Genomic DNA, 25,855 nt, shown 5'->3' on the forward strand with positions numbered 1-25,855 from the left:
TTCATTCAGAAAGGCTCCAGGAGCTTCCCGTGTCAAGAATTTCATTCATTCATTCATTCATTCATTCATTCATTCATTCATTCCTTATCCCGCTCTCCATTATCCATCCATCCATCCATCTATCTACACATCTATTATTTTTTATCAATTCATCCAGCCATTCATTGTTTAGCTATCAGTTCATTCTTCCATCCATCCATCCATCCATCCATCATTCATTCATTATTTATTTATTTATTTATTGGATTTGTATGCCGCCCCTCTCTGCAGACTCGGGGCGGCTAACAACAGCAGTAAAACAGTATAACAAAATCCAATACTAAAAACGATTAAAAACCCATTAATATAAAAACCAAACATACATACAAACATACCATGCATAAAATTGTAAAGGCCTGGGGGAAAGAGTGTCTCAATTCCCCCCTGCCTAGAGGCAGAGGTGGGTTTTAAGCAGCTTACGAAAGGCAAGGAGGGTGGGGGCAATTCTAATCTCTGGGGGGAGTTGGTTCTAGAGGGTCGGGGCCGCCACAGAGAAGGCTCTTCACCTGGGTCCCGCCAAGCGACATTGTTTGGTTGACGGGACCCGGAGAAGACCCACTCTGTGGGACCTAACTGGTCGCTGGGATTCGTGCAGCAGAATTATCCATACATTAGTTAGCCATCCATTGAGTATTTATCCATCCATCCATCCATTCATCATCCATCTATGGGTGTGGCCAGCTTGACACCATTGATTGGGTGTGGCTGATTGGGTGTGACTGACTGAGTGGGCGTGGCCACTTGACTCCACTCTCCAAACTACTGGCCTGTTTCCTCTTTGCATTTTCCTGGACGGCCCGATGGGCCAGATCTGACCACACTGTGTTTCACAGCCCTGGTCTAGAAAGGCATCCATCCATCCATCATTCATTATCCATACATTTGTTAGCCATCCATTGAGTATTTATCCATCCATCCATCCATCCATCCATTCATCATCCATCTATCCATCCATTATTCATTTTAATCTTGGGGTTTTTATATATCTTTTTTATTATTAGATTTGTTTCAATGTTACACTGTTTTTATTATTGTTGTGAGCCGCCCCACGTCTTCGGAGAGGGGCGGCATACAAATCCAATAAATTATTGTCATTAAATTATTATTATTCATTAGTTATCCATGTATTCATTCATTTTACATCAGCTCATCCTTCCATCTATCTATCTATCCATCCATCCATCCATCTTTCATTGAATGGATAGCTAAAAATGAATGAATAATGGTAAATGATGGATGGATGGATGGATGGACAGATGGAAAATGGACGGATGTTGTTCAAGAAGTGTCTTGCTGGGCCATGGAAATTTGGGGTCCAAATTTCAATTGGACCAATTGTTGAGACCTGTTGTTGCGGTTGCAAGTCGAGGACCGGCTGCAGAAGTCTGAAGTGAACCCCGCCTCCCTCCCTTTTGTTCCTAGTCTTCTCGAAGGCCGCGAGAGGAGCGGGAGGTTTCGCAGTGTGAGAGCATAGCGTCCACCGTCTCCGCACAAGAAGATGAAGACATCGAGGTCTCCAACGAGGAAGAGAATCCCGAAGACAGCGAAGGTGGGTCTGGAACAGTGGGGTCAATTTCAATTTTATTGATGGGATTGGCCTCGGTCTGGGCCCAGGTGGGTGTGGCTGACTGGGTGGGCATGGCCAGCTTGATATCACTGACTGTGTGTGGCTGACTGGGTGGGCATGGCCAGCTTGACGCCACCAACTGGGTGTGGCTGACTGGGTGGGCGTGGCCTAATTGACCGCACTCACTGGATGCGGCTCACTGGATGGGCATGGCCAGCTTGACACCACTCACTGGATGGGTGTGGCCTGATTGACTGAACTCACTGGGTGCAGCTCACTGGATGGGCATGGCCAGCTTGACACCACCTACTGGATGGGTGTGGCCTGATTGACTGAACTCACTGGGTTGTTGCGGTTGTTGCGGTTCACCTACTGGATGGGCATGGCCAGCTTGACATCGCTGAATGGGCGTGGCCACTTGACGCCACTCTCCAAACTGCTGGCCTGTTTCCTCTTTGCATTTTCCTGGACGGCCCAATGGGCCAGATCTGACCACACTGTGTTTGACAGCCCTGGTCTAGAAAGGCCACGGGAGGTTCCAGAGCCCGAGCATTCATGCAGAAGGGTCTACTTTGCCCGGTGGCTTTAGAAAGCCAGTGGTGCTGGATAATATGGAAGGGGTCAGGGGGTCAGCAAAATTTGCTTGATCCATTTGAGCAGGGAGGGGCTCCAATCCCTTCTAATGGAGCTGGAAGGGATTTTACAAAAGCCGGAGGCCTCATGCCATTTCCGACAAATGGTTGTCCACTCTCTCCTTGAAATCCTTCCAGTGTTGACCCCCCCACCACTTCGGGAGGCAAGAACCCTTTCACTGATTATGACGGGGTTGAAAGGGACCCTGGAGGTCTTCTAGTCCAACCCCCTGCTCAAGCAGGAGACCATAGACCAAGGGGGGGCAAAGTTGGCTCTTCTATGACATGTGGACTTCAGCTCCCAGAATTCCTGAGCTGGTATGATTGGTTCAAGAATTCTGGGAACTGAAGTCCACAAGTCATATTAGGTCCAAATTTGCCTACTCCTGGTCTAGACTATTTCAGTCAAGTCTCTTCTTAAAGACCTCCAGTGAGGGAGAACACACAACCTCTATTGGTAAACTGTCCCACTACTTAAATTGTTCTAATTTGTCAGAAAATTTATCCTGATTTCTAAATTGATTAGTGTCCATCGAATGCTCCTTCTCCTGCCTTCAGGGGCTTTGGAGAATGTTGTGATTCCGTCTGAGGCCCCTGAGGGAATGGCTGATCCTCTGCCGGCTTCCTGCTCAGAGGGGGAGGATGAGGAACAGGAGGTTCAGGCAGACGGGGAGGAGGAATCTCAGGCTGAGGGAGAGGGAGGACAGCCAGAGTCCCCCGAGGGGGAGCTCTCCCCAGCAAGCAGCCTGGATTCCTTAGATGAAAATGCACAAGCAATCATCGATCTCCGGCAGAGAAGAGCAACACAACGAAGGGGACAATTAGCCAGGTACTTTCAGCACTAAAGAGGCAACAGCTGGGTTTGGGTGTGGTGCTCTCTGGAAAGGCTGAAAAGGCAGACCCACCCTTCCTGGCTTGTGGAGTATTATCTTTGGGAGTCCTGGGACCTGGCTGTGATCTTTGGCGTCTTGGAATTCTGGTTTGTGACTTTGAATACTGAAACCTTGGGGGAAAAGGTGTGGGTCTTATTCTCTACAGTGGTGGGTGTGCCAGCAAGAAGTCTGCTGTATTGTCTGGCCATCAGGACTCTGCTGTGAAGTCTCATAGCCTGCCTGTTGGGAAGAACAGGTTTTTCTCTGTGTTTATTTTTCAAACTATAAAGTGCCTTTGTTTGTACCAGCGTGTCTGGCTGTTTTTTCCAGTTGGTGTTGAAGTCTGGGGGCACCCAGACAGAACAGAGAATAGGTGGACCCCTCCTCTTTGTGGCAGCCCCTTAAATAATGGAAGATGCTGTCATGTCTCCCCTGGTCCTTCTTTTCTCTAGATCTGCCATACTCAATTCCTGCAATTGTTCTTAATAGTTCTGTGTTAGCAAAAACTTCAGAAGAGAAGGATTTAGGGGTCGTGATTTCTGACAGTCTCAAAATGGGTGAGGAGTGTGGTCGGGCAGTAGGAAAAGCAAGTAGGATGCTTGGCTGCATAGCTAGAGGTATAACAAGCAGGAAGAGGGAGATTGTGATCCCTTTATATAGATAGAGCGCTGGTGAGACTCCATTTGGAATAATACTGTGTTCAGTTCTGGAGACCTCACCTACAAAAAGATATTGACAAAATTGAACGGGTCCAAAGACGGGCTACAAGAATGGTAGAAGGTCTTAAGCATAAAACGTATCAGGAAAGACTGAATGAACTCAATCTGTAGAGTCTGGAGGACAGAAGGGAAAGGGGGGACATGATCGAAACATTTAAATATGTTCAAGGGTTAAATAAGGTTCAGAAGGGAAGTGTTTTTAATAGGAAAGTGAACACAAGAACAAGGGGACACAATCTGAAGTTAGTTGGGGGAAAGATCAAAAGCAACGTGAGAAAATATTATTTTACTGAAAGAGTAGTAGATCCTTGGAACAAACTTCCAGCAGACGTGGTAGATAAATCCACAGTAACTGAATTGAAACCTGCCTGGGATAAACATATATCCATCCTAAGATAAAATACAGAAAATAGTATAAGGGCAGACTAGATGGACCATGAGGTCTTTTTCTGCCGTCAGTCTTCTATGTTTCTAATAGAATTATTATTATTTTATTATTATTATTTATTAGATTTGTATGCCACCCCTCCGAAGAATAGAGCAGGATAGAGCTGGAAAGGACATTGGAGGTCTTCTAGTCCAGCCCCACCCCTCTTACACCCCTCTTAAGTAAGGGACCCTATACTGTTTCAGACAAGTGACTGTCCGGGCTCTTCCTAAAAACCTCCAGTGTTGGAGCATCCATGACTTCTGGTGGCAAGCTGTTCCACTGGTTAATTGTTCTCACTGTGAGGAAAATTGTCCTTAGTCCTAGAGTCTCTCCTTCATGAATTTCCACATTAAAAGGGATCAACATTAACTTTTGGAAATGTGATTGAATTCTGAGATCAATCAGGAATCGCAGAATCTTGGGACAAAACTAATTGAGGAGAGAAGCAACTTAGAAACATAGAAGATTGACAGCAGAAAAAGACCTCCTGGTCCATCTAGTCTGCCCTTCTACTATTTCCTGTATTTTATCTTAGGATGGATCTATGTTTATCCCAGGCATGTTTAAATTCAGTTACTGTGAATTTACCAACCACGTCTGCTGGGAGTTTGTTCCAAGAATCTACTACTCTTTCAGTCAAATAATATTTTCTCATGTTGCTTCTGATCTTTCCCCCAACTAACTTCAGATTGTGCCCCCTTGTTCTTGTGTTCACTTTCCTATTAAAAACACTTCCCTCCTGGACCTTATTTAACCCTTTGACATATTTAAATGTTTCGATCATGTCCCCCCTTTTCCTTCTGTCCTCCAGACTCTACAGACTGAGTTCATTCAGTCTTTCCTGATACGTTTTATGCTTAAGACCTTCCACCATTCTTGTAGCCCGTCTTTGGACCCGTTCAATCTTGTCAATATCTTAGAACTTAGAATAACTTAGAACTAAGGAGAAAATTTCCTGACAATTAGAACAATTGGTCAGTGGAACAACTTGTTCCAGAAGTTGCGAACGCTCCAACACTGGAAGTTTTTAAAGAAGAGGTTAGATAACCATTTGGTATTTATTATTTATTTGTTTATTTATGGGATTTATCTGCCGCCCAACTCCAATTGGGCGGGATAAGGTCTCCTGCTTGTGCAGGGGGGTTGGACTAGAAAAACTTCCAAGGGCCCTTTCTGTGATTCTGTTACAATCAGGGTTAAGGGCTTGCCTCCAGAAGTTGTGGGTAGCAGACAATCCTTTGTCTGAAATGATATAAGGCAGGTATGGGCAACCTTTGGCTCTGGAGCTGCATGTGGCTCTTCGGGCCCTCTGCTGTGGGCTCCCTGCTGGGTGCTCCCACCACTAGCGGGCCCTGCCCTTCCCTCCTGGTCACTCCTCACCTGGCCTGAGAAGGTAAGGGCAACAGTGGGGGATGGAGAAGTGGCCAAGGCAGAGAGAGAGAGATACAGAGAGAGTGAATGTGGGGGAAGAGAGAGAGAGAGGGAGGGAGGGAGAGTCCCATTGAGATTGGGCGGCACAGAAGTCAAATGAATAAATAATAAATAAATAAGACGTCAAAAGGGTTTTGTCGTCCCCAGTGGTTGTTTAACAACCAGTTGTCTGCCATAATAATAATAATAATAATAATAATAATAATAATAATAATAAGCTGTGGCTTGGGGAGCTCATGTGACTAGTGGGAGTGAGTGACGTTGTGTCGGCCAGGCCCGGCCAGGGTTTGTGCAGGCCAGCTGATTTTCGGGTCAACCGGGCCCACCGCATGCGCAGGAAGCAAATCTCGAGAGAAGACTCACGGGCGCACAAGATTTCAGGGATTTCTCTTTCTTTGCTCAAAGCAAAATTTGCCAAAATCTCATGTGGCCGCACGTCCTCTTGTGAGAATTTCCTTCCTGACCATGCGCAGAAGCCAAATGTCACTCCGACGCATGTGCCCATCCACCGGTCACCCAGAGCTGTGTGTGCAGCTCCACTTGGCCAATAAAAATTCTATTCTTATTGTATTCTAATTCTTATTCTGTTCTATTCTATTCTTTTCTATTCTAATTCTATTCTATTCTATTCTACTCTATTCTTTTGCTACTGGAATGACGTTCTCAAACTTATTCTTATTCTATTCTATTCTAATTCTATTCTATTCTTTTCTATTCTAATTCTATTCTAATTCTATTCTAATTCTTATTATTCTATTCTAATTCTATTCTAATTCTTATTCTATTCTATTCTGTTCTTTTGCTACTGGAATGATGTCCTCAAACGTACTGGTAGCAACCCAATACTGGTGCCATCGCATGGAATTATGGGAGTTGGCACATGCGCGTGTGACCTCCCTCATTCTACCCACCCACCCCCTTTTGGCATGCTAACCCAAAAAAGGTTCACCATTACTGTTCTAAGGCAGTGATGGCAAACCTATGGCACGAGTGACACAGGTGGCACTCGAAGCCATATCTGCTGGCAAGCAAGCCATTGCCCTAGCTCAGCTCCAACGTACATGTGTGTGCCAGCCAGCTGATTTTTGGCTCGCCCAGAGGCCCTGGGAGGGCGTTTTTGGCTTCCAGGGAGCCTCCGGAGGGATGGGGGAGGGAAGCCTTTGGAGCAGGGCTCCCCAAACCTGGCAACTTTAAGACTTGTGGACCTCAACTCCCAGAATTCTCCAGCCAGTTATGCTATGCTATGCTGGCTGCAGAAGTTTGGGAGTTGAAGTCCACAAGCCTTAAAGTGGCCAAGTTTGAAGACCTATGCTTTGGAGCCTGGGGAGGGTGGAACGCGAGTCTACTGGGCCCACCAGAAGTTGGCAAACAGGCCGTTTCCGGCCTCCAGAGGGCCTCCGGCGGATGGGGGAAGATGTTTCCGCCCTCCCCAGGGATTGAATTATGGGAGTGGGTACTCGTACGCACACACTCTTTTGGCCCCCGAGGGAAAAAAGGTTCGCCATCACTGGTCTAAGGGCTCCCGCTTGAGCAGGGGGTTGGACTAGAAGACCTCCAAGATCCCTTCCTGTTATCCTGTTATTCTTTCCCTGTGCTCACGCTCAACTTAAATGCCTTTCCAGGTGCCGAAAACAGCTCCGATACGGAGAGCGCCCCTTCTCCTTCCCCAACGGAGGCGTCCAAACCTTTAGAAGATGCCCCTCCGGACAGCATCTCTTCCCAGATCACTGCCGAGGCGGCGGCAGTGGCGGCTGAGCAGGACTCCGCCATGAAACCGGCCCCCAGCGCCTCCCCTCGCTCGGTGACCCCCGGCCCAAAGCTATCCGAGAGCGAAGGGGCCGAGCTGCAGGTCAAAGAAGAAGCCAAACCTGAAGTGGAGGAGCTGATGGAGACGGAGAGCCGCATCTCCATGGTGGACGCCAAGCCCGTCCTCAACCTGGCAGCCGGGCCCAAACTGGAGCCCGTAGAGATGGACACCAAGCCGCCCTTAGATATCCAGGTCAAGGTGGAGAACGAGGTCAAGGAGAGGGAGGAGGAGGACGGGCCGAAGGAGAAACCGGAACCCGACCTAGGGGACTTCGTCTCCAGCCACCCGGCCAGCGTCCAGAGGATGGATTCCAGGTCCGACAATGACTCCAGCGCCACTTGCAGCGCCGACGAAGAGGTGGACGGCGAACCCGAGCGGCAGAGGTGAGGCTGGGCAGGGTGAGAAGGTCCATCCCACAAACTCACCTGTCCGTGTTCTTGCAACACCCTAATCCTGGCAATAGCGCTTAGACTTATAGACCGCGACACTGTGCTTTTATATGAGCCTTGGTGGCGCAGTGGTTAGAGTGCAGCCCTGCAGGCTCCTTCATCTAACTGCCAGCTGTAGTTCAGCAGTTCAAATCCCACCACCGGCTCCAGGTTGACTCAGCCTTCCGTCCTTCCCAGGTGGGTCAAATGAGGACCCAGATGTTGGGGGCAACAGGCTGAGTCTGTAAACTGCTTAGAGGGGGCTGGAAAAGCACCAGGAAGTGGTAGATAAGTCTAAATGCTATTGCTATTTCCTTTCCCTTCCTTCCTTTCCTTCCTTCTCCATTTCCCTTCCCTCCTTTCCTTCCTTCCCTTCCTTCCTTCCTTCCTTCCTTCTCCATTTCCTTCCCTCCTTTCCTTCCTTCCTTCCCTCCCTCCCTCCTTCCTTCTCCATTTCCTTCCCTCCTTTCCTTCCTTCCTTCCCTCCCTCCCTCCTTCCTTCCTTCTCCATTTTCCTTCCCTCCTTTCCTTCCTTCCCTCCCTCCCTCCTTCCTTCCTTCCTTTTTCCTTTTCTTGCTTCCTTGCTTCCTTCCCTCCTTCCTTATTTCCTTCCTTCCCTCCATCCCTCCTTCCTTCTCCATTTCGCGCGGTGTTCTGTGGCCAGCAAAGAGGCCGTGGGTGTGTAATGGAAAATTTCCTCTGGCCTTGGACGCCCTCCAGGGAAGGATCACGGCTGGGCTTTTGCCCTGAAGCCCCTGCGAAATGTCAGAGGGATCAAGTTTCTGAGTTTCCCCCACCTTTATTTTAATCTCTGTGTGTGTGTGTGTGTGTGTCTCTCTCTCTCTCTCTCCTGTTTTGTGTGTGTGTGTGTGTTGGAAAAGGGTAGTTGCAAATACAGCCTTTCTCTCTCTTCTCTTCTCTTCTCTCCCTGTTTCTCTTCTGTCCTTTTCTTTCTCTGATTCTCTCTCTTTTTCTTCCTTGTCTCTTTCCTCGTTTCTTCCCCCCCACCTGTGTTTTCCTCTTTTCTCTCTTCCCCTCTTCTCTTTCTCTTGGTGTTCTCTTCTCTCCCCCCCCCCCGGTTTCTTTTTCTATTGCTTTTTGCGTCTTCCTTTCTCTCCCTGTTTTTCTTTCTTTTCTCTCTTCTTTCTTTCTTTCTCTTTCTCTTCTCTCTCTTTGTTTTGCTCCTCTCTCTCTCTCTTTCCCTTTCTCTATCTTTCTCTCTCCTTCTCCCTGTTTTTCTCTCTTTTTCTTTTTCTCTTGTTTTTCTTTCTCTTTCTTTGTTTTCTCTCTCACACACACACACAAACACACACTTTCTCTGTCTTCCTGTGTCAATTTTTCTTTCTTTTTCTGTCTCTGTTTCTCTCTTCTCTTCATCTTTTTCCTTTTCCTTCTGCATCTTTGTCTCTGTGTCTTTCTCTTCTCTCTGTCTTTCCCTCTTTCTCTTCTTTCTCTCTGTCTTTCTCTCTCTTTCACTGTCTTTCAGTGTCTATCCATTTTGCTTTTTTCTCTCTCTCTCTTCTCTTTATCTTTCTCTCTTTCTCTCTGTCTCTTTCTCTCTGCGTGTGCCTTTCTCTTCTCCCTGTTTTTCCTTCTTTCTCTTTTTTCTCTCTCTCTGCATCTGTTTCTCTCCCCGTCTCTCTTCTTTCTTTCTTTCTTTCTTTCTTTCTTTCTCTCTCTTTCTTCCTTCCTTCCTTCCTTCCTCTCCTTCTTTCACTTTCTCTCTCTCTCTTTGTATCTTCTCCTTTTTCCTTCTCCCTCCCTCCTTCCCTCCCTCTCTTTCTTTCCTTCTTGCTCTTGCTTTCTTTCTCTTCCTCCCTCTCTCCCTCTCCCCCTCTTTCTTCTGTTTCTATTTCTCTTTCTTTTTTCCTTCCCCCTCCCTCCATTTTCCTCCCTTCCTCCCTCTCTCTTTTTCTTTCTCTTTCTCTTCCTCTCCTCTTCCTCTCTCTTTCCCTCTTTCTTTTTCTTTCTTTCTCCTTTTCTTTCTTTCTCTCTTTCTTTCTCCTTTTTTCTCTCTCTCTCTCTCTCAAGCACACACTACCAACAAACCACACACACAAACACACTTCTGTAGCCCATCTTGGCACATCTCTCTCTCTCTCTCCTTTCTTTCTTTCTTTCTTTCTTTCTTTCTTTCTTTCTTTCTTTCTTTCTTTCTTTTCTCGCTCCAGCTTTGCAGGGGGAAATATCCTTCCCCTGAAAAAGATCTAAACTGCAATCGGTTTGCACTCAGTTGTCCAGAGCAGAAAGATTAGTGACGCTCGGGTGGCTGCCACGTAAGGTGTGGTTGTGTACTCCGTGACCCACAAAAGGAACTTTTTAAAAAGAAAACTGGAGGAAGCCGGGAGGAACCTCCCCGCCTACTTCTCCTTTTTCTGGCCCTTTGCAAATATGGTATTTATTTATTTAAAGAAAATGCATGTGGCTGCCCAATTGGTGAGTCCAGGCAGCTTGGAGAAAGAAAACCCCACTACAAAAACCCTGCAACCTCAGTAAGGGTCTTAGAGATTGTATGAGAACGGGGAGTAGATATAACAGCTTATTTGAGTTTGCAAGAGTAAGATGAAATTATTTTTAATAAGGCTAAAGGAAATCAATGCGGAATTTAATTAGAAGAAAATTTGGATATCTAGACCAATGTTTCCCAACCTTGGCAACTTGAATATATTTGGACTTCAACTCCCAGAATTCCCCAGCCAGTGAATGCTGGCTGGGGAATTCTGGGAGTTGAAGTCCAGATAGTTAAAGTCCAGAAGTCCATATATCTTCAAGTTGCCAAGGTTGGGAAACACTGGTCTACACAACAAAATTAGAGGTCAAGGTTGGGTGGCATGATGAATACCGAAAGTAATCAATTTGGAACTATTAATTTTAATAGTTTTAATACTGTTTTTATTGTAATTCGAAGGTATTTTGAAATGTATTGAAATAAGTTTGTACGGAGGAAAAAATATATATATATATACCCCCCAAAACCGCCTCAACCTCCTGGCAACAACGGTCACAACAACCACATGCAGGTATTCCTCAACTTACGACCACAGTTGAGCCCCCAATTTCCGTTGCGAAGTGAGACCTTGGCTGGGTGATTTTTGTCCCGTTTTACGACCTTTCTTCCCACGGTTGTTAAGTGAATCGGTGCAGTTGTTAAGTTGACAATGTGGTTGTTAAGTGAATCTGATGTTCCAAATTGACTCTGCTTGTCAGAGAAAGACGCCAAAAAAGAGATCATAGAAACATAGAAGATTGACCGCAGAAAAAGACCTCCTGGTCCATCTAGTCTGCCCTTCTACTATTTCCTGTATTTTATCTTAGGATGGATCTATGTTTATCCCAGGCATGTTTAGATTCAGTCACTGTGGATTTACCAACCACGTCTGCTGGAAGTTTGTTCCAAGCATCTACTATTCTTTCAGTCAAATAATATTTTCTCATGTTGCATTTAATCTTTCCCCCAACTAACCTCAGATTGTGCCCCCTTTGTTCTTGGGTTCACTTTCCTATTAAAAACACTTCCCTCCTGAACCTTAGCTTAGTTTTATGCTTAAGACCTTCCACCATTTTTGTAGCCCGTCTTTGGACCCAGTTCAATTTGATCCATATCTTTTTGTAGGTGAGGTCTCCAGAACTGGACACAATATTCCAAATGGGGTCTCACCAGTGCTCTATACAGCGGGATCACAATCTCCCTCTTCCTGCTTGTTATACCCCTAGCTATGCAGATGGACCATGAGGTCTTTTTCTGCCATCAATCTTCTATGTTTTCATGTTTCTAAAGAAGAGAAAAAACTAGTAGAAATAGAAGTGCAGTCTTAGTAAGTAGTTTGACAGTGTTGAGGGAATTATTTGTTTAGCAGAGTGATGGCGTTTGGGGAATAAACTGTTCTTGTGTCTAGTTGTCTTGGTGTACAGTGCTCTGTAGCGACATTTTGAGGATAGGAGCTGAAACAGTTTGTGTCCAGGATGCGAGGGGTCAGTAATATTTTCACAGCCCTCTTTTTGATTGTTTAATACACAAGTCCTCAGTGGAAGGCAGGTGGGCAGCAATTGTTTTTTCTGCAGTTCTGATTCTCCTCTGAAGTCTGTGTCAGTCTTTTTGGGTTGCTGAACTGAACCAAAAAAATTGAACTGAAAGGGAGGAGGAAGAGGAGGTTGTTGATGCTCTGTGAGCTTGATGGGTTGTTTTAATTTATTGGATTTATAGTTTAATTTAATTTATTGGATTTATAAGCCGCCCAACTCCTTTGCAGACTCTGGGCGGCATACAGTAATGAAAAGAATATAATGTAATAAAAACAATATCAGTAATAATAACAAGCATATAGTAAAACAGTGACAGTATAAAATAGTTAAAAACCCCAGAATAAAACAATCATTCAACATTCATTCTTCTTGGCTGGAGCTACGAGCCACAAACCCCATGCCCTTCTAGCACTGATAATGTTCCCTAGTTGGGTCATGAAACGTCTTGCTCAATGGTCTCAGGCCTGGCGGCAGAGCAATATTTTCACAGCCGTTCGGAAAGTTAGGAGACTGGGGGCGGTAAAGTCTCCAGGAGTAATTGATTCCACAGAGCTGGAGCCACCACAGAGAAGGCCCTGCCACGTGTCCCCACCAATCAGCATTGTTTGGCCCACGGGACCTGGAGAAGGCCGTCAGTCGATGGCAAATATGTGGCAGAAGACGGTCACGTAAATAGTCTGGCCAGATGCCATGCAGGGCTTTATAGGTGATAACCAACACCTTAAATAAAATTTTCCGGACATTTCGTTATCAAACTAGGTAATATCATCAATGTTGGAAGGGAGGGAGATTGAGGGAAGAGGAGGAGGAGGAAGACCTGTGGGGACCTCAGTGATGTCTGACCTTGGTTGTTTTCTTGCAGACGTTTCATTACCGAACTAGGGAACAATATCAGTGCTAGAGGAGAGGGACTTGATGGAGGAGGAAGAGGAAGACTGCAGGGTCCTTGGTGCTCTGAGCTTGATGACCTCTTGCAAATGTTTCACTGCCCAACTAGGTAGCATCATCAGTGCTAAAATGGATAGGGATTTATTTATTTAATTTAATTTATTTATTTATTTTATCATATTCATATGCCGCCCTTCTCCTAGCGAACTCAGGGTGGCGAACAACAATAAAATGGATACAGGTTAAAACCCCTGCAATAAAAAAACATCCATCCATCAATCATTCATCAAGGGGGTGGAACAAGATGTCAATAGTCAGCAACCCTCCCTGGCCTGCTGGCAAAGCTAGGGACATTTTAGGGACTTTCGGAAGGCCAGGAGAGTGGGGGCGGTGCGAATCTCCATGGGAAGCTGGTTCCAGAGTTCCGGAGCCACCACAGAGAAGACCCTCCTCTGTGGCCCCTCCAGACGACATTATTTGGCTGACGGGACCTGGAGGAGGCCGACTTTGTGGTATCTGATCAGTCGCTGGGATATGTGGGGCAGAAGAAGGTCCCGTAAGTAAGGGAGAGGAGTAAAGAGGATTGTGGGGTCCTCGATATTCTGAGCGTGGTTGCTTTCTTGCAGACGTTTCGTGACCCAACTAAGGAACATCATCAGTTTCTGGTTTCCTCTTTGTAGAATATTTAATTTCCTCTTTAAATAGAATAATTCTGAGGGTATTTTTTCTTCTTCCTCCAGGATCTTTACAATGGATTCCAAGCCTTCCCTGCTAAATCCCACTGGACCCCAGCTGGTATCGTCGGCGATTAAACAAGGGCCAATGGATTTGCAGCAGCTTCAGCACCGGGCAGCCATCATACCACCAATGGTAAGGTTGGATAGGCGGGGAACGGTATCTTCCCCTTTCTTCTAAGCCTAGAAAGAGATAGAGGGCAGAGGGGTTGCCTAACTTACTCTTTCTCAGACCTGGGAAATTTGAGAGGGGAGGGCTTCCACTCCCACAATCCCCCAGCCAGGATGCTTTAAGAGGGGAGGACTTCCACTCCCAGAATCCCGCAGCCAGGATGCTTTAAGAGGGGAGGACTTCAAAAATCCTCCAGCCAGGATGCTTTAAGAGGGGAAGACTTCCACTCCCAGAATCCCCCAGCCATCAATGCTTTAAGAGGGGAGGACTTCCACTCCCAGAATCCCCCAGCCATCAATGCTTTAAGAGGGGAGGACTTCCACTCCCAGAACCCCCCAGCCATCAATGCTTTAAGAGGGGAGGACTTCCACTCCCAGAATCCCCCAGCCATCAATGCTTTAAGAGGGGAGGACTTCCACTCCCAGAATCCCCCAGCCATCAATGCTTTAAGAGGGGAAGACTTCCACTCCCAGAACCCCCCAGCCATCAATGCTTTAAGAGGGGAGGACTTCCACTCCCAGAATCCCCCAGCCTCAATGCTTTAAGAGGGGAGGACTTCCACTCCCAGAATCCCCCAGCCAGGATGCTTTAAGCTCCTGTGGCTGCTGATTTTGACGCAGAGGAGTGGGGGGGGGGGGCTCTGTTCACAGATCATTCTGGCTGCAGGACAAATCAGACAGTGAACGAGAAGCAGAGACAGGGAGAGAAATGGAGCAGGAAGGGACTGGAGAGACAGAGAGGGGAAGGGAGTCAGTCAGCTCTCCAGCCAGAGGTTCATCTGAATCAGAAGGGGAAGAGTTAATGAACAACCCAGTTCTGAAAGCTCCAGTCCAGAGAATGCTGGGAAGACCCTTTAACATGATCGAAACATTTAAATATATTAAAGGGTTAAATAAGGTTCAGGAGGGAAGTGTTTTTAATAGGAAAGTGAACTCAAGAACAAGGGGACACAATCTGAAGTTAGTTGGGGGAAAGATCAGAAGCAACGTGAGAAAATATTATTTCACTGAAAGAGTAGTAGATCCTTGGAACAAACTTCCAGCAGACGTGGTAGATAAATCCACAGGAACTGAATTTAAACATGCCTGGGATAAACATAGATCCATCCTAAGATAAAATACAGGAAATAGTATAAGGGCAGACTAGGTGGACCATGAGGTCTTTTTCTGCCATCGGACTTCTATGTTTCTATGTTTCTAAGACAAACGCAGAAACAAATTATAGAGCACAGGTGATAAGACTTAATGACGCTGCTGCAACCTTGAAAAAAGGGGAGGGTTGGAGAGATCTGTGTGGGAGATTATCGTCAGCCTTGAGGAAAGTTTGATGAATTGTGGTTTGGTGTTTGCTGTGGATTTCTGGACATTCTGACATTGCAGTTGTGAGTTATTGCTGGCTACTATAAGCCTAAAAGGCTCTGGAGTAATTAACTCTGATCTATTGACTACTTAAACTCACATTGCTCGTGGTTTGCAGTTTTCTCAACATAAAGTACAATCCTTGTTTGATTTTTACAAATCTGAGTGGGTGGGTTTGATTCATTACTTTGTTATGGGTGGCTTGAGGCCAGGCAGAACACCTAAGAGCATGGGGAAAGACAAATTGCCCATGGTGTTAGGAACTAAAACTTCTATTCTGGCTCCTTGGAACATATTTTTACAATAGAATAGAATAGAATTATTTATTGGCCAAGTGTGACTGGACGCACAAGGAATTTGTCTTTGGTGTATATGCTCTCAGTGTACATAAGAGAAAAGATGCATTTGTCAAGAATCATGGGGTACAACACTTAGTGATTGTCATATTCTACAAATAAGCAATTAGGAAACAATATCTATGGAGAGGGGCGGCATACAAATTCTGCCACACGAATCCCAGTGACCGGTTAGGTCCCACAGAGTTGGCCTTCTCCAGGTCTCATCGACTAAGCAATGACGTTTGGTGGGACCCAGGAGAAGAGCCTTCTCTGTGGCGGCCCCGGCCCTCGGAACCAGCTCCCCCCAGATATCAGAGTTGCCCCCACCCTCCTTGCCTTTCGCAAGCTCCTTAAAACCCATCTCTGTCGTCAGGCATGGGGGAATTGAAATTTCCCTTCCCCCTAGGCTTATAGAATTTATACATGGTATGTTTGTATGTATGAGTGGTTCTTTAAATTGGGTTTTTAAGATTGTTTTAATATTAGATTTGTTTACATTGTCTTTTTATATTGTTGTTAGCCGCCCCGAGTCTTCGGAGAGGGGCGGCATACAAATCTAATAAATACAAATACAAATATAAATCTAATAGATAAATAAATTAATTAATTAATAAAAATCTTAAGGATACAAGCAACAAATTACAGTTATAAGTGGGAGGAGATGGGTGATAGGAATGATGAGAAAAAACTAGTAGTAATACTAGTGCAGACTTAGTAAAGTGTTGATCCAGCCAATGATCTGACCTCCCTGCCAATTATCTTAAAGCTCTGTTGAGAGAATTGGCATTTGACTTATGATTGGGGGCCACCACAACATGAGGTGTTAAGGCATGAGGTTATTAAGAAGTCGCGGCATTAGAAAGGTTGGGGACCACCGCCTTAGGGATTTATTGATGGTGTTTGTCCCCCTGTTGTGCTCCAGGAACGGCTGCCCATGATCCCCGGCTTCCCCACCAGCGGCTACACGCTCCTCCATCAGCACATCAAGGCCATGCACAAGTCCAGCGTCTTGGAGGAACAGCAACGGCAGAGGCAACAAGAGCAGATGGAAGCGGACTTCCGCAGGGCATCCAGTCCCTGCGGCGCTTCGAAGAGCCCGAACATCGAGTGGGATGGTAGGTGAAGGAGACACCCCACACCCACACCCCCAACCACTCTATCCGAAGGCATCATGGAAAGCTGATTTATTTATTTATTTATTTATTTGTTTGTTTGTTTGTTTGTTTGTTTGTTTGTTTTGTTTTATTTGTTTTATTTATTTATTTTATTTTATTTATTTTATTTATTTTATTTATTTTATTTATTTTATTTATTTTGTTTTATTTTGTTTTATTTGTTTTATTTGTTTTATTTGTTTTATTTGTTTTATTTTGTTTATTTTATTTACTTTATTTGTTTTATTTGTTTATTTGTTCATTTTATTTTATTTTATTTATTTCATTTATTTCATTCATTTCATTTATTTTATTTATTTTATTTTATTTATTTTATTTTATTGATTTATTTTATTTCATTTATTTCATTTATTTCATTTATTTTATTTATTTATTAGCTTTGTATGCCACCCCTCTCTGTAGACTCGGGGCGGATCACAACAACAATGGAACAATTCAAGGCAAATCTAATAATTTAAAAACATTTAAAAACCCCGTTATTAAAGCAGACATACACACACAAAAATCAGACATGAATTGTATAGGCCTGGGGGAGATGTCTCAATTCCCCCATGCCTGATGGCAGAGTTGATTTTTAAGGAGTTTACGGAAGGCAAGGAGGGTAGGGGCACTTCTAATCTCAGGGGGGAGCTGGTTCCAGACGGTCGGGGCCGCCACAGAGAAGGCTCTTCCCCTGGGACCCGCCAAACGACATTGTTTAGTCGACGGCACCCGGAGAAGGCCAACTCTGTGGGACCTAACCGGTCGCTGGGATTCGTGTGGCAGAAGGCGTTCCCGGAGATATTCTGGTCCGATGCCATGAAGGGCTTTATAGGTCATAACCAACACTTTGAATTGTGACCGGAAACTGATCGGCAACCAATGCAGACTGCGGAGTGTTGGTGTAATATGGGCATATTTGGGAAAGCCCACGATAGCTCTCGCAGCTGCATTCTGCACGATCTGAAGTTTCCGAACACTCTTGGAACAAACTTCCAGCAGACGTGGTAGATAAATCCACAGTAACTGAATTTAAACATGCCTGGGATAAAGATATATTCATCCTAAGATAAAATACAGAAAATAGTATAAGGGCAGACTAGATGGACCATGAGGTCTTTTTCTGCCGTCAGACTTCTATGTTTCTATGTTTCTTCAAAGGTAGCCCCATGTAGAGAACATTACAGTAGTCGAATCTCGAGGTGATAAGGGCATGAGTGACTGTGAGCAGTGACTCCCGGTCCAAATAGGGCCGCAACTGGTGCACCAGGCGAACCTGGGCGAACGCCCCCCTCACCACAGCCGAAAGATGGTTCTCTAATGTGAGCTGTGGATCGAGGAGGACGCCCAAGTTGCGGACCCTCTCCGAGGGTGTCCCAGTCTAAATAGGGCCACAACTGGTGCTGACCCTCGATGAGGCTCGGAGTCAGGGGCAGCCTCTGCCATCTCCTGGCTGTGTGATCGGTAAAATCAGGGTTTGGGAACCTGTTAAAAGACAGCTAAGGCTCTGTTTCCTAGCCTTGAAGAGGGGCAGACTTCCACTCCCAGAATTCCCAGCCATTAATAGTTTAAGGGGGGAAGTTTCAAGTTTCAAGTTTTATTGGATTTATATGCCGCCCCTCTCCGAAAACTCAGGGCGGCTAACAACAATCATGAACAATATACAATAAAATCCAATACTAAAAGCAAATTAAAACCCCTTAATATATAAAAACCAAACATACATACAAACATACCATGTATACAGTTGTAACGGCCTAGGGGGAGAAAAAAGTCTTAATTCCCCCATGCCTGGCGGCAGAGGTGGGTTTTAAGGAGCTTACGAAAGGCAAGGAGGGTGGGGGCAATTCTAATCTCTGGGGGGAGTTGGTTCCAGAGGGCCAGGGCCGCCACAGAGAAGGCTCTTCTCCTGGGTCCCGCCAAGTGGCATTGTTTAGTTGACGGGACCCGGAGAAGACCCACTCTGTGGGACCTAACTGGCCGCTGGGATTCGTGGAAGGACTTCCACTCCCAGAATTCCCCAGCCATTAATGGTTTAAGGGGGTGAGGACTTCCACTCCCAGAATCCCCCAGCCATCAATGCTTTTAAGGGGGGAGGACTTCCACTCCCAGAATTCCCTGGCCAGTCAGCCCCACAGGTTTCTCTCCTGGGCTTCCTTCCACAGCTGGCTCTTGGCCTGTAGCCAGACAGAGACGGCCTGAGGTTTGATTTGCAGCCTTGCCAGCTGGTTGACTCCAATTGAACAACAGGCTCTTAAATTTCCCTGGGGCAGCCTGAGAAACTGGGCAGGCCGAATGCACGTGCCAGCAAAGTCCAGCCGGCCTTGGGCCAAGGCTGAAACCACAGAGGCGCAAATGCCTCCCGGGTTTTAGCCGTGTTCTAAAAATACCAACTGGGCTTGCTACGTGCCAGCAGAGCCTTTAAGCCATGTTTGGAATCGGGCATCGAAGTGGCGGCAGAGGTGTTTGGCTCCTCCGTCCTAAATCAAGGGTAGCATCGCCGTTTCTCATTGCACCTGTTATTCCCTGCCAATTAGTCCTCAACTTACAACCGTTCATTCAGTGACCGTTTGAAAGTGGCCACAGCACTGTGAAAACTAACTTAGCTGCATTTTACTTTTACTTTTTTTTAAAAAATGTTTTGTATATTAATTTTAAAAAAAATTAGCTGCATTTTTCACACGTTAACAACCGACTTAATGACGGTCACAGCATCCTTGGGGTGGTGACGTGATCAGAATTGAGATACAGGAATACAGTGGTACCTCTACCTACAAACGCCTCTACTTACAAACTTTTCTAGATAAGAACCGGGTGTTCACGATTTTTTTGCCTCTTCTCAAGAACCATTTAGCCCTTACAAACCCGAGCCTCCGAAATTGTAACTGGAAAAGGCAGGGAGAAGCCTCCGCGGGGCCTCTTTAGGAATCTCTTGGGAGGAAACAGAGCTGGAAAAGGTGGGGAGAAACCTCTGTGGGGCCTCTCTAGGAATCTCCTAGGAAGAAACAGGGCCAGAAAAGGCGGTGAGAAGCCTCCGTGGGGCCTCTCTAGGAATCTCCTGGGAGGAAAAAGAGCTGGAAAAGGCGGGGAGAAGCCTCCGTGGGGCCTCTTTAGGAATCTCCTGGGAGGAAAAACAGCTGGAAAAGGTGGGGAGAAGCCTCTGTGGGGCCTCTCTAGGAATCCCCTGGGGGGGAAACAGGGCCAGAAAAGGTGGGGAGAAGGTTCCGTGGGGCCACTCTAGGAATCTCCTGGGAGGAAACAGGGCCTCCACCCTCCCTGTGGTTTCCCCAATCACACGCATTAGTTGCTTTTACATTGATTCCTTTGAGAAAAATTGCTTCTTCTTACAAACCTTTGTACTTAAGAACCTGGTCATGGAATGAATTGGTTGCCGATCAATTTCCGGTCACAATTCAAAGTGTTGGTTATGACCTATAAAGCCCTTCATGGCATCGGAGCAGAATATCTCAGGGACCGCCTTCTGCTGCACGAATCCCAGCGACTGGTTAGGTCCCACAGAGTTGGCCTTCTCTGGGTCCCGTCGACTAAACAATGTCATTGGGCGGGACCCAGGAGAAGAGCCTTCTCTGTGGCGGCCCCGGCCCTCTGGAACCAGCTCCCCCCAGATATCAGAGTTGCCCCCACCCTCCTTGCCTTTCGCAAGCTTCTTAAAACCTTCCTCTGTCGTCAGGCATGGGGGAATTGAAATTTCCCTTCCCCCTGGGCTTATAGAATTTATACATGGTATGCTTGTATGTATGAGTGGTTCTTTAAATTGGGGTTTTTAAGATTATTTTTAATATTAGATTTGTTTACATTGTCTTTTTATACTGTTGTTAGTTGCCCCGAGTCTTCAGAGAGGGGCGGCATACAAATCAAATGAATGAATGAATGAATGAATGAATGAATGAATGAATGAAGTTCGTAACTAGAGGTACAACTGTATATCCTTTTGTTCTCATTTTTAATGTAAATACACTGCTCAAAAAAATAAAGGGAACACTTAAACAACACAATATAACTCCAAGTAAACCAAACTTCTATGAAATCAAACCGTCCACTTAGGAAGCAACACTGATGGACCATCAATTTCACCTGCTGTTGTCCACATTCAACTTTGTACAGAACAAAGTATTCAGTGAGAATATTTCATTCATCCAGATCTAGGATGTGTTCTTTTGAGTGCTCCCCTTATTGTTTTGAGAAATATATTTAATAAAGATGTATTTTTTAAAGATAAATAAAAATAAAAAAGATTCTCTTCCTCGCTTATTAAACGACGCTCTTCCTTTTCTCTTGCCAGCAAAGGCCATCGCCTACATGCCTTACGCGGAAGTCAAGCGGGCCATGGATCAGGAAGCCCAGATGCAAAACGCAGCGGCCCGATCGGGCTCGCCTTACCGCCTCTCCCCCCGGGACATGAACAAGGCTTCGCCCCAGCCGGATATGAATGCCGCCCGTTACAGCGTCCCGCCAGGTAAATTCTTGCACACCTGCCACCGTTTCCCTGGGCTGCTTTTGACCGGTGAGAGGTGAGTGGTTAGTAGCCAGAGAGTCACAATTTGCGGATACGTGGTGCTCTCTGAGCTTAAGAACATAAGAACACAAGAAGAGCCATGCTAAACAATGTCGTTTGGCGGGACCCAGGGGAAGAGCCTTCTCTGTGGCGGCCCCGACCCTCTGGAACCAACTCCCCCCAGATATCAGAGTTGCCCCCACCCTCCTTGCCTTTCGTAAGCTCCTTAAAACCCACCTCTGTCGTCAGGCATGGGGGAATTGAGATGTTCCCTTCCCCCTAGGCTTATAAAATTTATGCATGGCATGTCTGTATGTATGACTGGTTTCTTAAATTGGGGTTTTTGTTTCATTATTTTTAATATTAGATTTGTTCATATTGTCTTTTTACTGTTGTTAGCTGCCCCGAGTCTACGGAGAGGGGCGGCATACAAATCTAATGAATGAATGAATGAATGAATGAATGAATGAATGAATGAATGAATGCTGAATGGGGCCAAAGCCCATCGAGTGAAGCATTCTGTGTCCCCCAGTGGCCCCCCAATTGTCCATGGGGATCTTGAGCAGAAGGAGAAGGCAAAACAACAATAATAATAATAATAATTTATTAGGTTTGCATGCCGCCCCTCTCCTGAGACTCAGAGCGGCTCACAACAATAATAAACAGTTTACAAATCCAATACGTAAAAACCCTTATCATTAAAATAGTCACACAACCCAATCAAACCATACATAAACCGTGATATCTAGGGGGTATATCAATCATCCCCATTCCTGGGGACATAGGTGGGTTTTCAACAGCTTGCGAAAGGCAAGTAGGGTGGGGGCAGTTCTAATCTCCAGGGGGAGTTGATTCCAGAGGGCCAGGGCCACCACAGAGAAGGCTCTTCCCCTGGGTCCCGCCAGACAGGATTGTTTAGTCGACGGGACCCAGAGAAGCCCAACTCTTTGGGACCTAATCGGCCGCTGGGATTCGTGCAGCAGAAGACGGTCCCTCCCTTTCCCTGGACCCCCAACAAATGGGACTCAAGGTACCATTACTTGCCTCAACCAACATAGAGGCAGCACTTGGACATCCATTTCAATAACCATGGATACACTTGGCATCCCTGAATCTGTCTCATCCTGCCTTGAAGCTCTCCAGGCTGACAGCTGTCACGACCTCTTCTGGAAGTGAATTCCATCAACCAGGGACCCTCTGGGTGAAGAAATATCTCCCTTGCTTTGTCCTCCCTTTCTTACCTATGAACTCTAGGGAGGGCCCCCTCGTCCTAGTATTGTGTGATAGAGAAAATATTTTTCTCTATCCACCTTTTCTATCCCATGCAGGATTTTATACCCTTCGATCAAGTCTCCCCTTAAACGCCGTCTTTCAAGGCTGAAGAGACCAAGGCCTTGCAACCTGGTTTCATGAGGGAGGGGCTCCATTTCCTCGACTATACTTGTTGCCCTTTTTTGAACCTTTTCCAGTTCCAGCTTGGTGGGTTTTCTTGCGGATGTTTCATGACCCAGCTAGGTAGTGTCATCAGGCAAGGGTGAAATTCAAAAAATGTTTCTGTACCCCTTCCGTGGGCATGGCTTCGTAGGCACGGTGTGCCTTGGTGGACGTGGCAGGGAAGGGTATTGCAAAATCCCCATTCCTCCCCCCTATGGTGCCAGCCCAAGGTGGTATTTGCCGGTTCTCCAAACTACTCAAAATTTCTGCTACTGGTTCTCAAGAACCTGTTGGATTTTACCCCTGTTATCCGGGATAGAAGGGGTGGTGGAGAGAAGGGGGACGATGGATGTTGCAGTATAGCATAAATATGTTAGAATAGCATTGTATCATAATTATATATATCTGGACCTCTAGCATAAAAATGCTCTGCTTACCCATTCTACTATAAGCCAGGATAGGAGGGCACTAACTTGCCTAGTCTGTATCCCTGGTAAACAAAAGGGAAACAAAAGGGCTCAATAAACATCTCACTGATAAACAAAGTTTACATCACTCCGGACCAAAGGGGGAGATTTACATTGCCTGAAGCATACACAGGACGAGAGGGTGATTAAGGAAGATTAGTTGTGATAAGGCAGAAGGCTTCAGAGAAATTAGGTGTGAGAAACATCTGCTCTGAGGAAGAGTTTCTAGGAAATTGTTTTGGGATATCTGTGGGAAAAGGAAGAACTCAAAGATATGTTTGAAGTTATGGATCACTTGACATGTATGTGTAATTATCCCCGTTTGTTCATGCTTCCAAATAAAAAGAAGTACATGGCTCTATACCGTGTCACTTCACCCAAAGAGAGAATGTGTCCAAGTCTCCTTTCTAGGATTCGCGTCCGTGAGTGACCCCACACAGCTGGGTTGCTCTTAGCCCCTTTGAAGACATCGTCTTCATCAGGGACTTTGACAGCATCCACAGGTGGGTTGTACCCATTAATGGGCTGCTGCCCACGCGGAGGGGTCGAGGTGCAGTGGGGATAGTAAGTTTATACACTATTTATTGAATACTTAATAGGTTTTTTTATTGTCCTTCCTTCTCTAGTAAAAGTGAGAAAAAATTATTTTGCTGAAACAGCAGTACAGTGGTACCTCTACCTAAGAAGGCCTCTACTTACGACCTTTTCTAGATAACAACCGGGTGTTCAAGATTTTTTTGCTTCTTCTTAAGCATTTTCCACTTAAGAAACCGAGCCCAGAAAAATTTCCCAGCGGCACGAAGGCCCGGCCAGTTTCCTGCCATTCCCCCTTTAATCCCGGCCATCTCAGGCTTTTCTGGGCTGCCAGAGGAGCCTTTCGATGGCGCTCCCCCTCTCGCCACTTGGGTTTTTCTCCCTGGCGCAGTGTATGGGAGGCAGCCTCGCGCCGGATGTATGGGAGGAAGTTTTTTTTTAAGCCTTTGGAATTTTTTTTATTCCCCTCACCTCCCCTTCTTCCTTCGGCAGCGACTGTCCTCCTCCTCTTCCTCCTCCTCCTCCTCCCACCCAAATTCCAAGCTTTTATTTCTTTCCTAATGGGTTTGCACTCATTATTTGCTTTTACATTGATTCCTATGGGAAAAATTGCCTCTACTTACAAACCTTTCTACTTAAGAACCTGGTCACGGAACGAATTGAGTTCTTAAGTAGAGGCACTACTGTAGATGCTTGGAACAAACTTCCAGCAGAAGTGGTGGGTAAATCCACAGTAACTCAATTTAAACATCCCTGGGATAAACATAGATCCGTCCTAAGATAAAACACAGGAAATAGTCTTAAGGGCAAATGCCTGCACGAAAAACCCCAAGCTCAGAGAGCACCAAGGATCCCAGTTTTCCTCCTCCTCCTCCTCTCCCCAAACCCCTCTCCCTTCCAGCACTGATGATGTTCCCTAGTCAGGTCAGGAAACATCTGCGGGAAAACCACCAAGCTCAAGAGAGCATCAAGGCCCCCGCCGTTCAACCCTGAGCTCCAAATATTCTCTTTCGTGTCTAATTTATTCTCCATCTGTTTTACTTCCTCCCCAAAGTCCTGCAGCCAGCTCCCCATCAAGTCATCACCAACCTTCCGGAAGGGGTCCGGCCCCCACCCACCAGGCCCACCCGGCCGCCCCCGCCTCTGATCCCCTCCTCCAAGACGGTGCTGCCTTCCGAGAAGCCCTCCTTCATCATGGGGGGCTCCATTTCGCAAGTAAGTGGAAAAGGGGGAAAAGAAACATGGATTCATTTGGGTCGGTCTTGGGTACAAGAAGATTATTATTATTATTATTATTATTATTATTATTATTATTATTATTATTTATTAGATTTGTATGCCGCCCCTCTCTGCAGACTCGGGGCGGCTCACAACAGTTGGGTGGAAGGCGGCCCCATACAGGCAGCTTTTTTAAATGTTGTCGAGGCTGGGGCCTGGGAGGGCCCTTAATTAATAGCTGGGGCAAGGGGGGGGAGATTTAGTGAGGGCCAGCAATGGGGAAGGCCTTCCCCATTGCCTTATCATGGATTTTAAACTGCCCTGGCCTTTTTAAATTTTAAAGCAAACAGGTTTTGCTTTTAATGTTTTGTTGTATGTCACATTTTGAGAAAGATGGGAGGTTCTTAAATTGGATGGATGGATGGGAGGTAGGTAGGTAGATAACAGACAGACAAATGATAGATATATTTACCGATAAATATATAAGCACAGTCAAACCGAGAGAGATCAGGTAGGTGGGTAGGTAAATAGATAGATAGATAGATAGATAGATAGATAGATAGATAGATAGATAGATAGATAGATAGATAGATAGATAGATAGATAGATAATAGACAGACAAATGATAGATATATTTACCTATAAATATATAAACACAGTCAAACCAAGAGAGATCAGGTAGGTAGGTAGATAGATAGATAGATAGATAGATAGATAGATAGATAGATAGATAGATAGATAGATAGATAATAGACAGACAGATGATAGACATATTTACAGATGAATATATAATCTCAGTCAACCGAGAGAGAGATCAGATAGATAGATAGATAGATAGATAGATAGATGGATGGATGGATGGATGGATGGATGGATGGATGGATGGATGGATGGATGGATGGATGGATGGATGGATGGATGGATGGACGGACGGACGGACGGACGGATGATAGATATATTTACAGATAAATATGTAAACACAATCAAACCGAGAGATATATAATAGATAGATATAAGATAGACAGACAGATAAACTAAGATAGACTGAGTGACTGACACACAGAAAGGTGATGATGATAACTAGACAGACAGAC

The 25,855-nt window shown here is 45.7% G+C and overlaps 1 protein-coding gene across 1 annotated transcript in view; it reads left to right on the forward strand.

The window, feature by feature from the left end:
- The window catches only part of NCOR1 (nuclear receptor corepressor 1), a 179,563-nt gene that overhangs the window by 104,176 nt on the left and 49,532 nt on the right, over positions 1 to 25,855 (forward strand). The window contains 6 exon segments of the mRNA XM_070735450.1: positions 1,462 to 1,588; positions 7,313 to 7,880; positions 13,577 to 13,706; positions 16,361 to 16,553; positions 20,896 to 21,069; positions 24,598 to 24,758. Of these exon segments, the coding sequence (XP_070591551.1) occupies positions 1,462 to 1,588; positions 7,313 to 7,880; positions 13,577 to 13,706; positions 16,361 to 16,553; positions 20,896 to 21,069; positions 24,598 to 24,758 (1,353 nt within the window).

Source organism: Erythrolamprus reginae, chromosome 1 (genome assembly GCF_031021105.1).
Source record: "Erythrolamprus reginae isolate rEryReg1 chromosome 1, rEryReg1.hap1, whole genome shotgun sequence".
NCBI classification, from domain to species: Eukaryota; Metazoa; Chordata; class Lepidosauria; order Squamata; family Dipsadidae; genus Erythrolamprus; species Erythrolamprus reginae.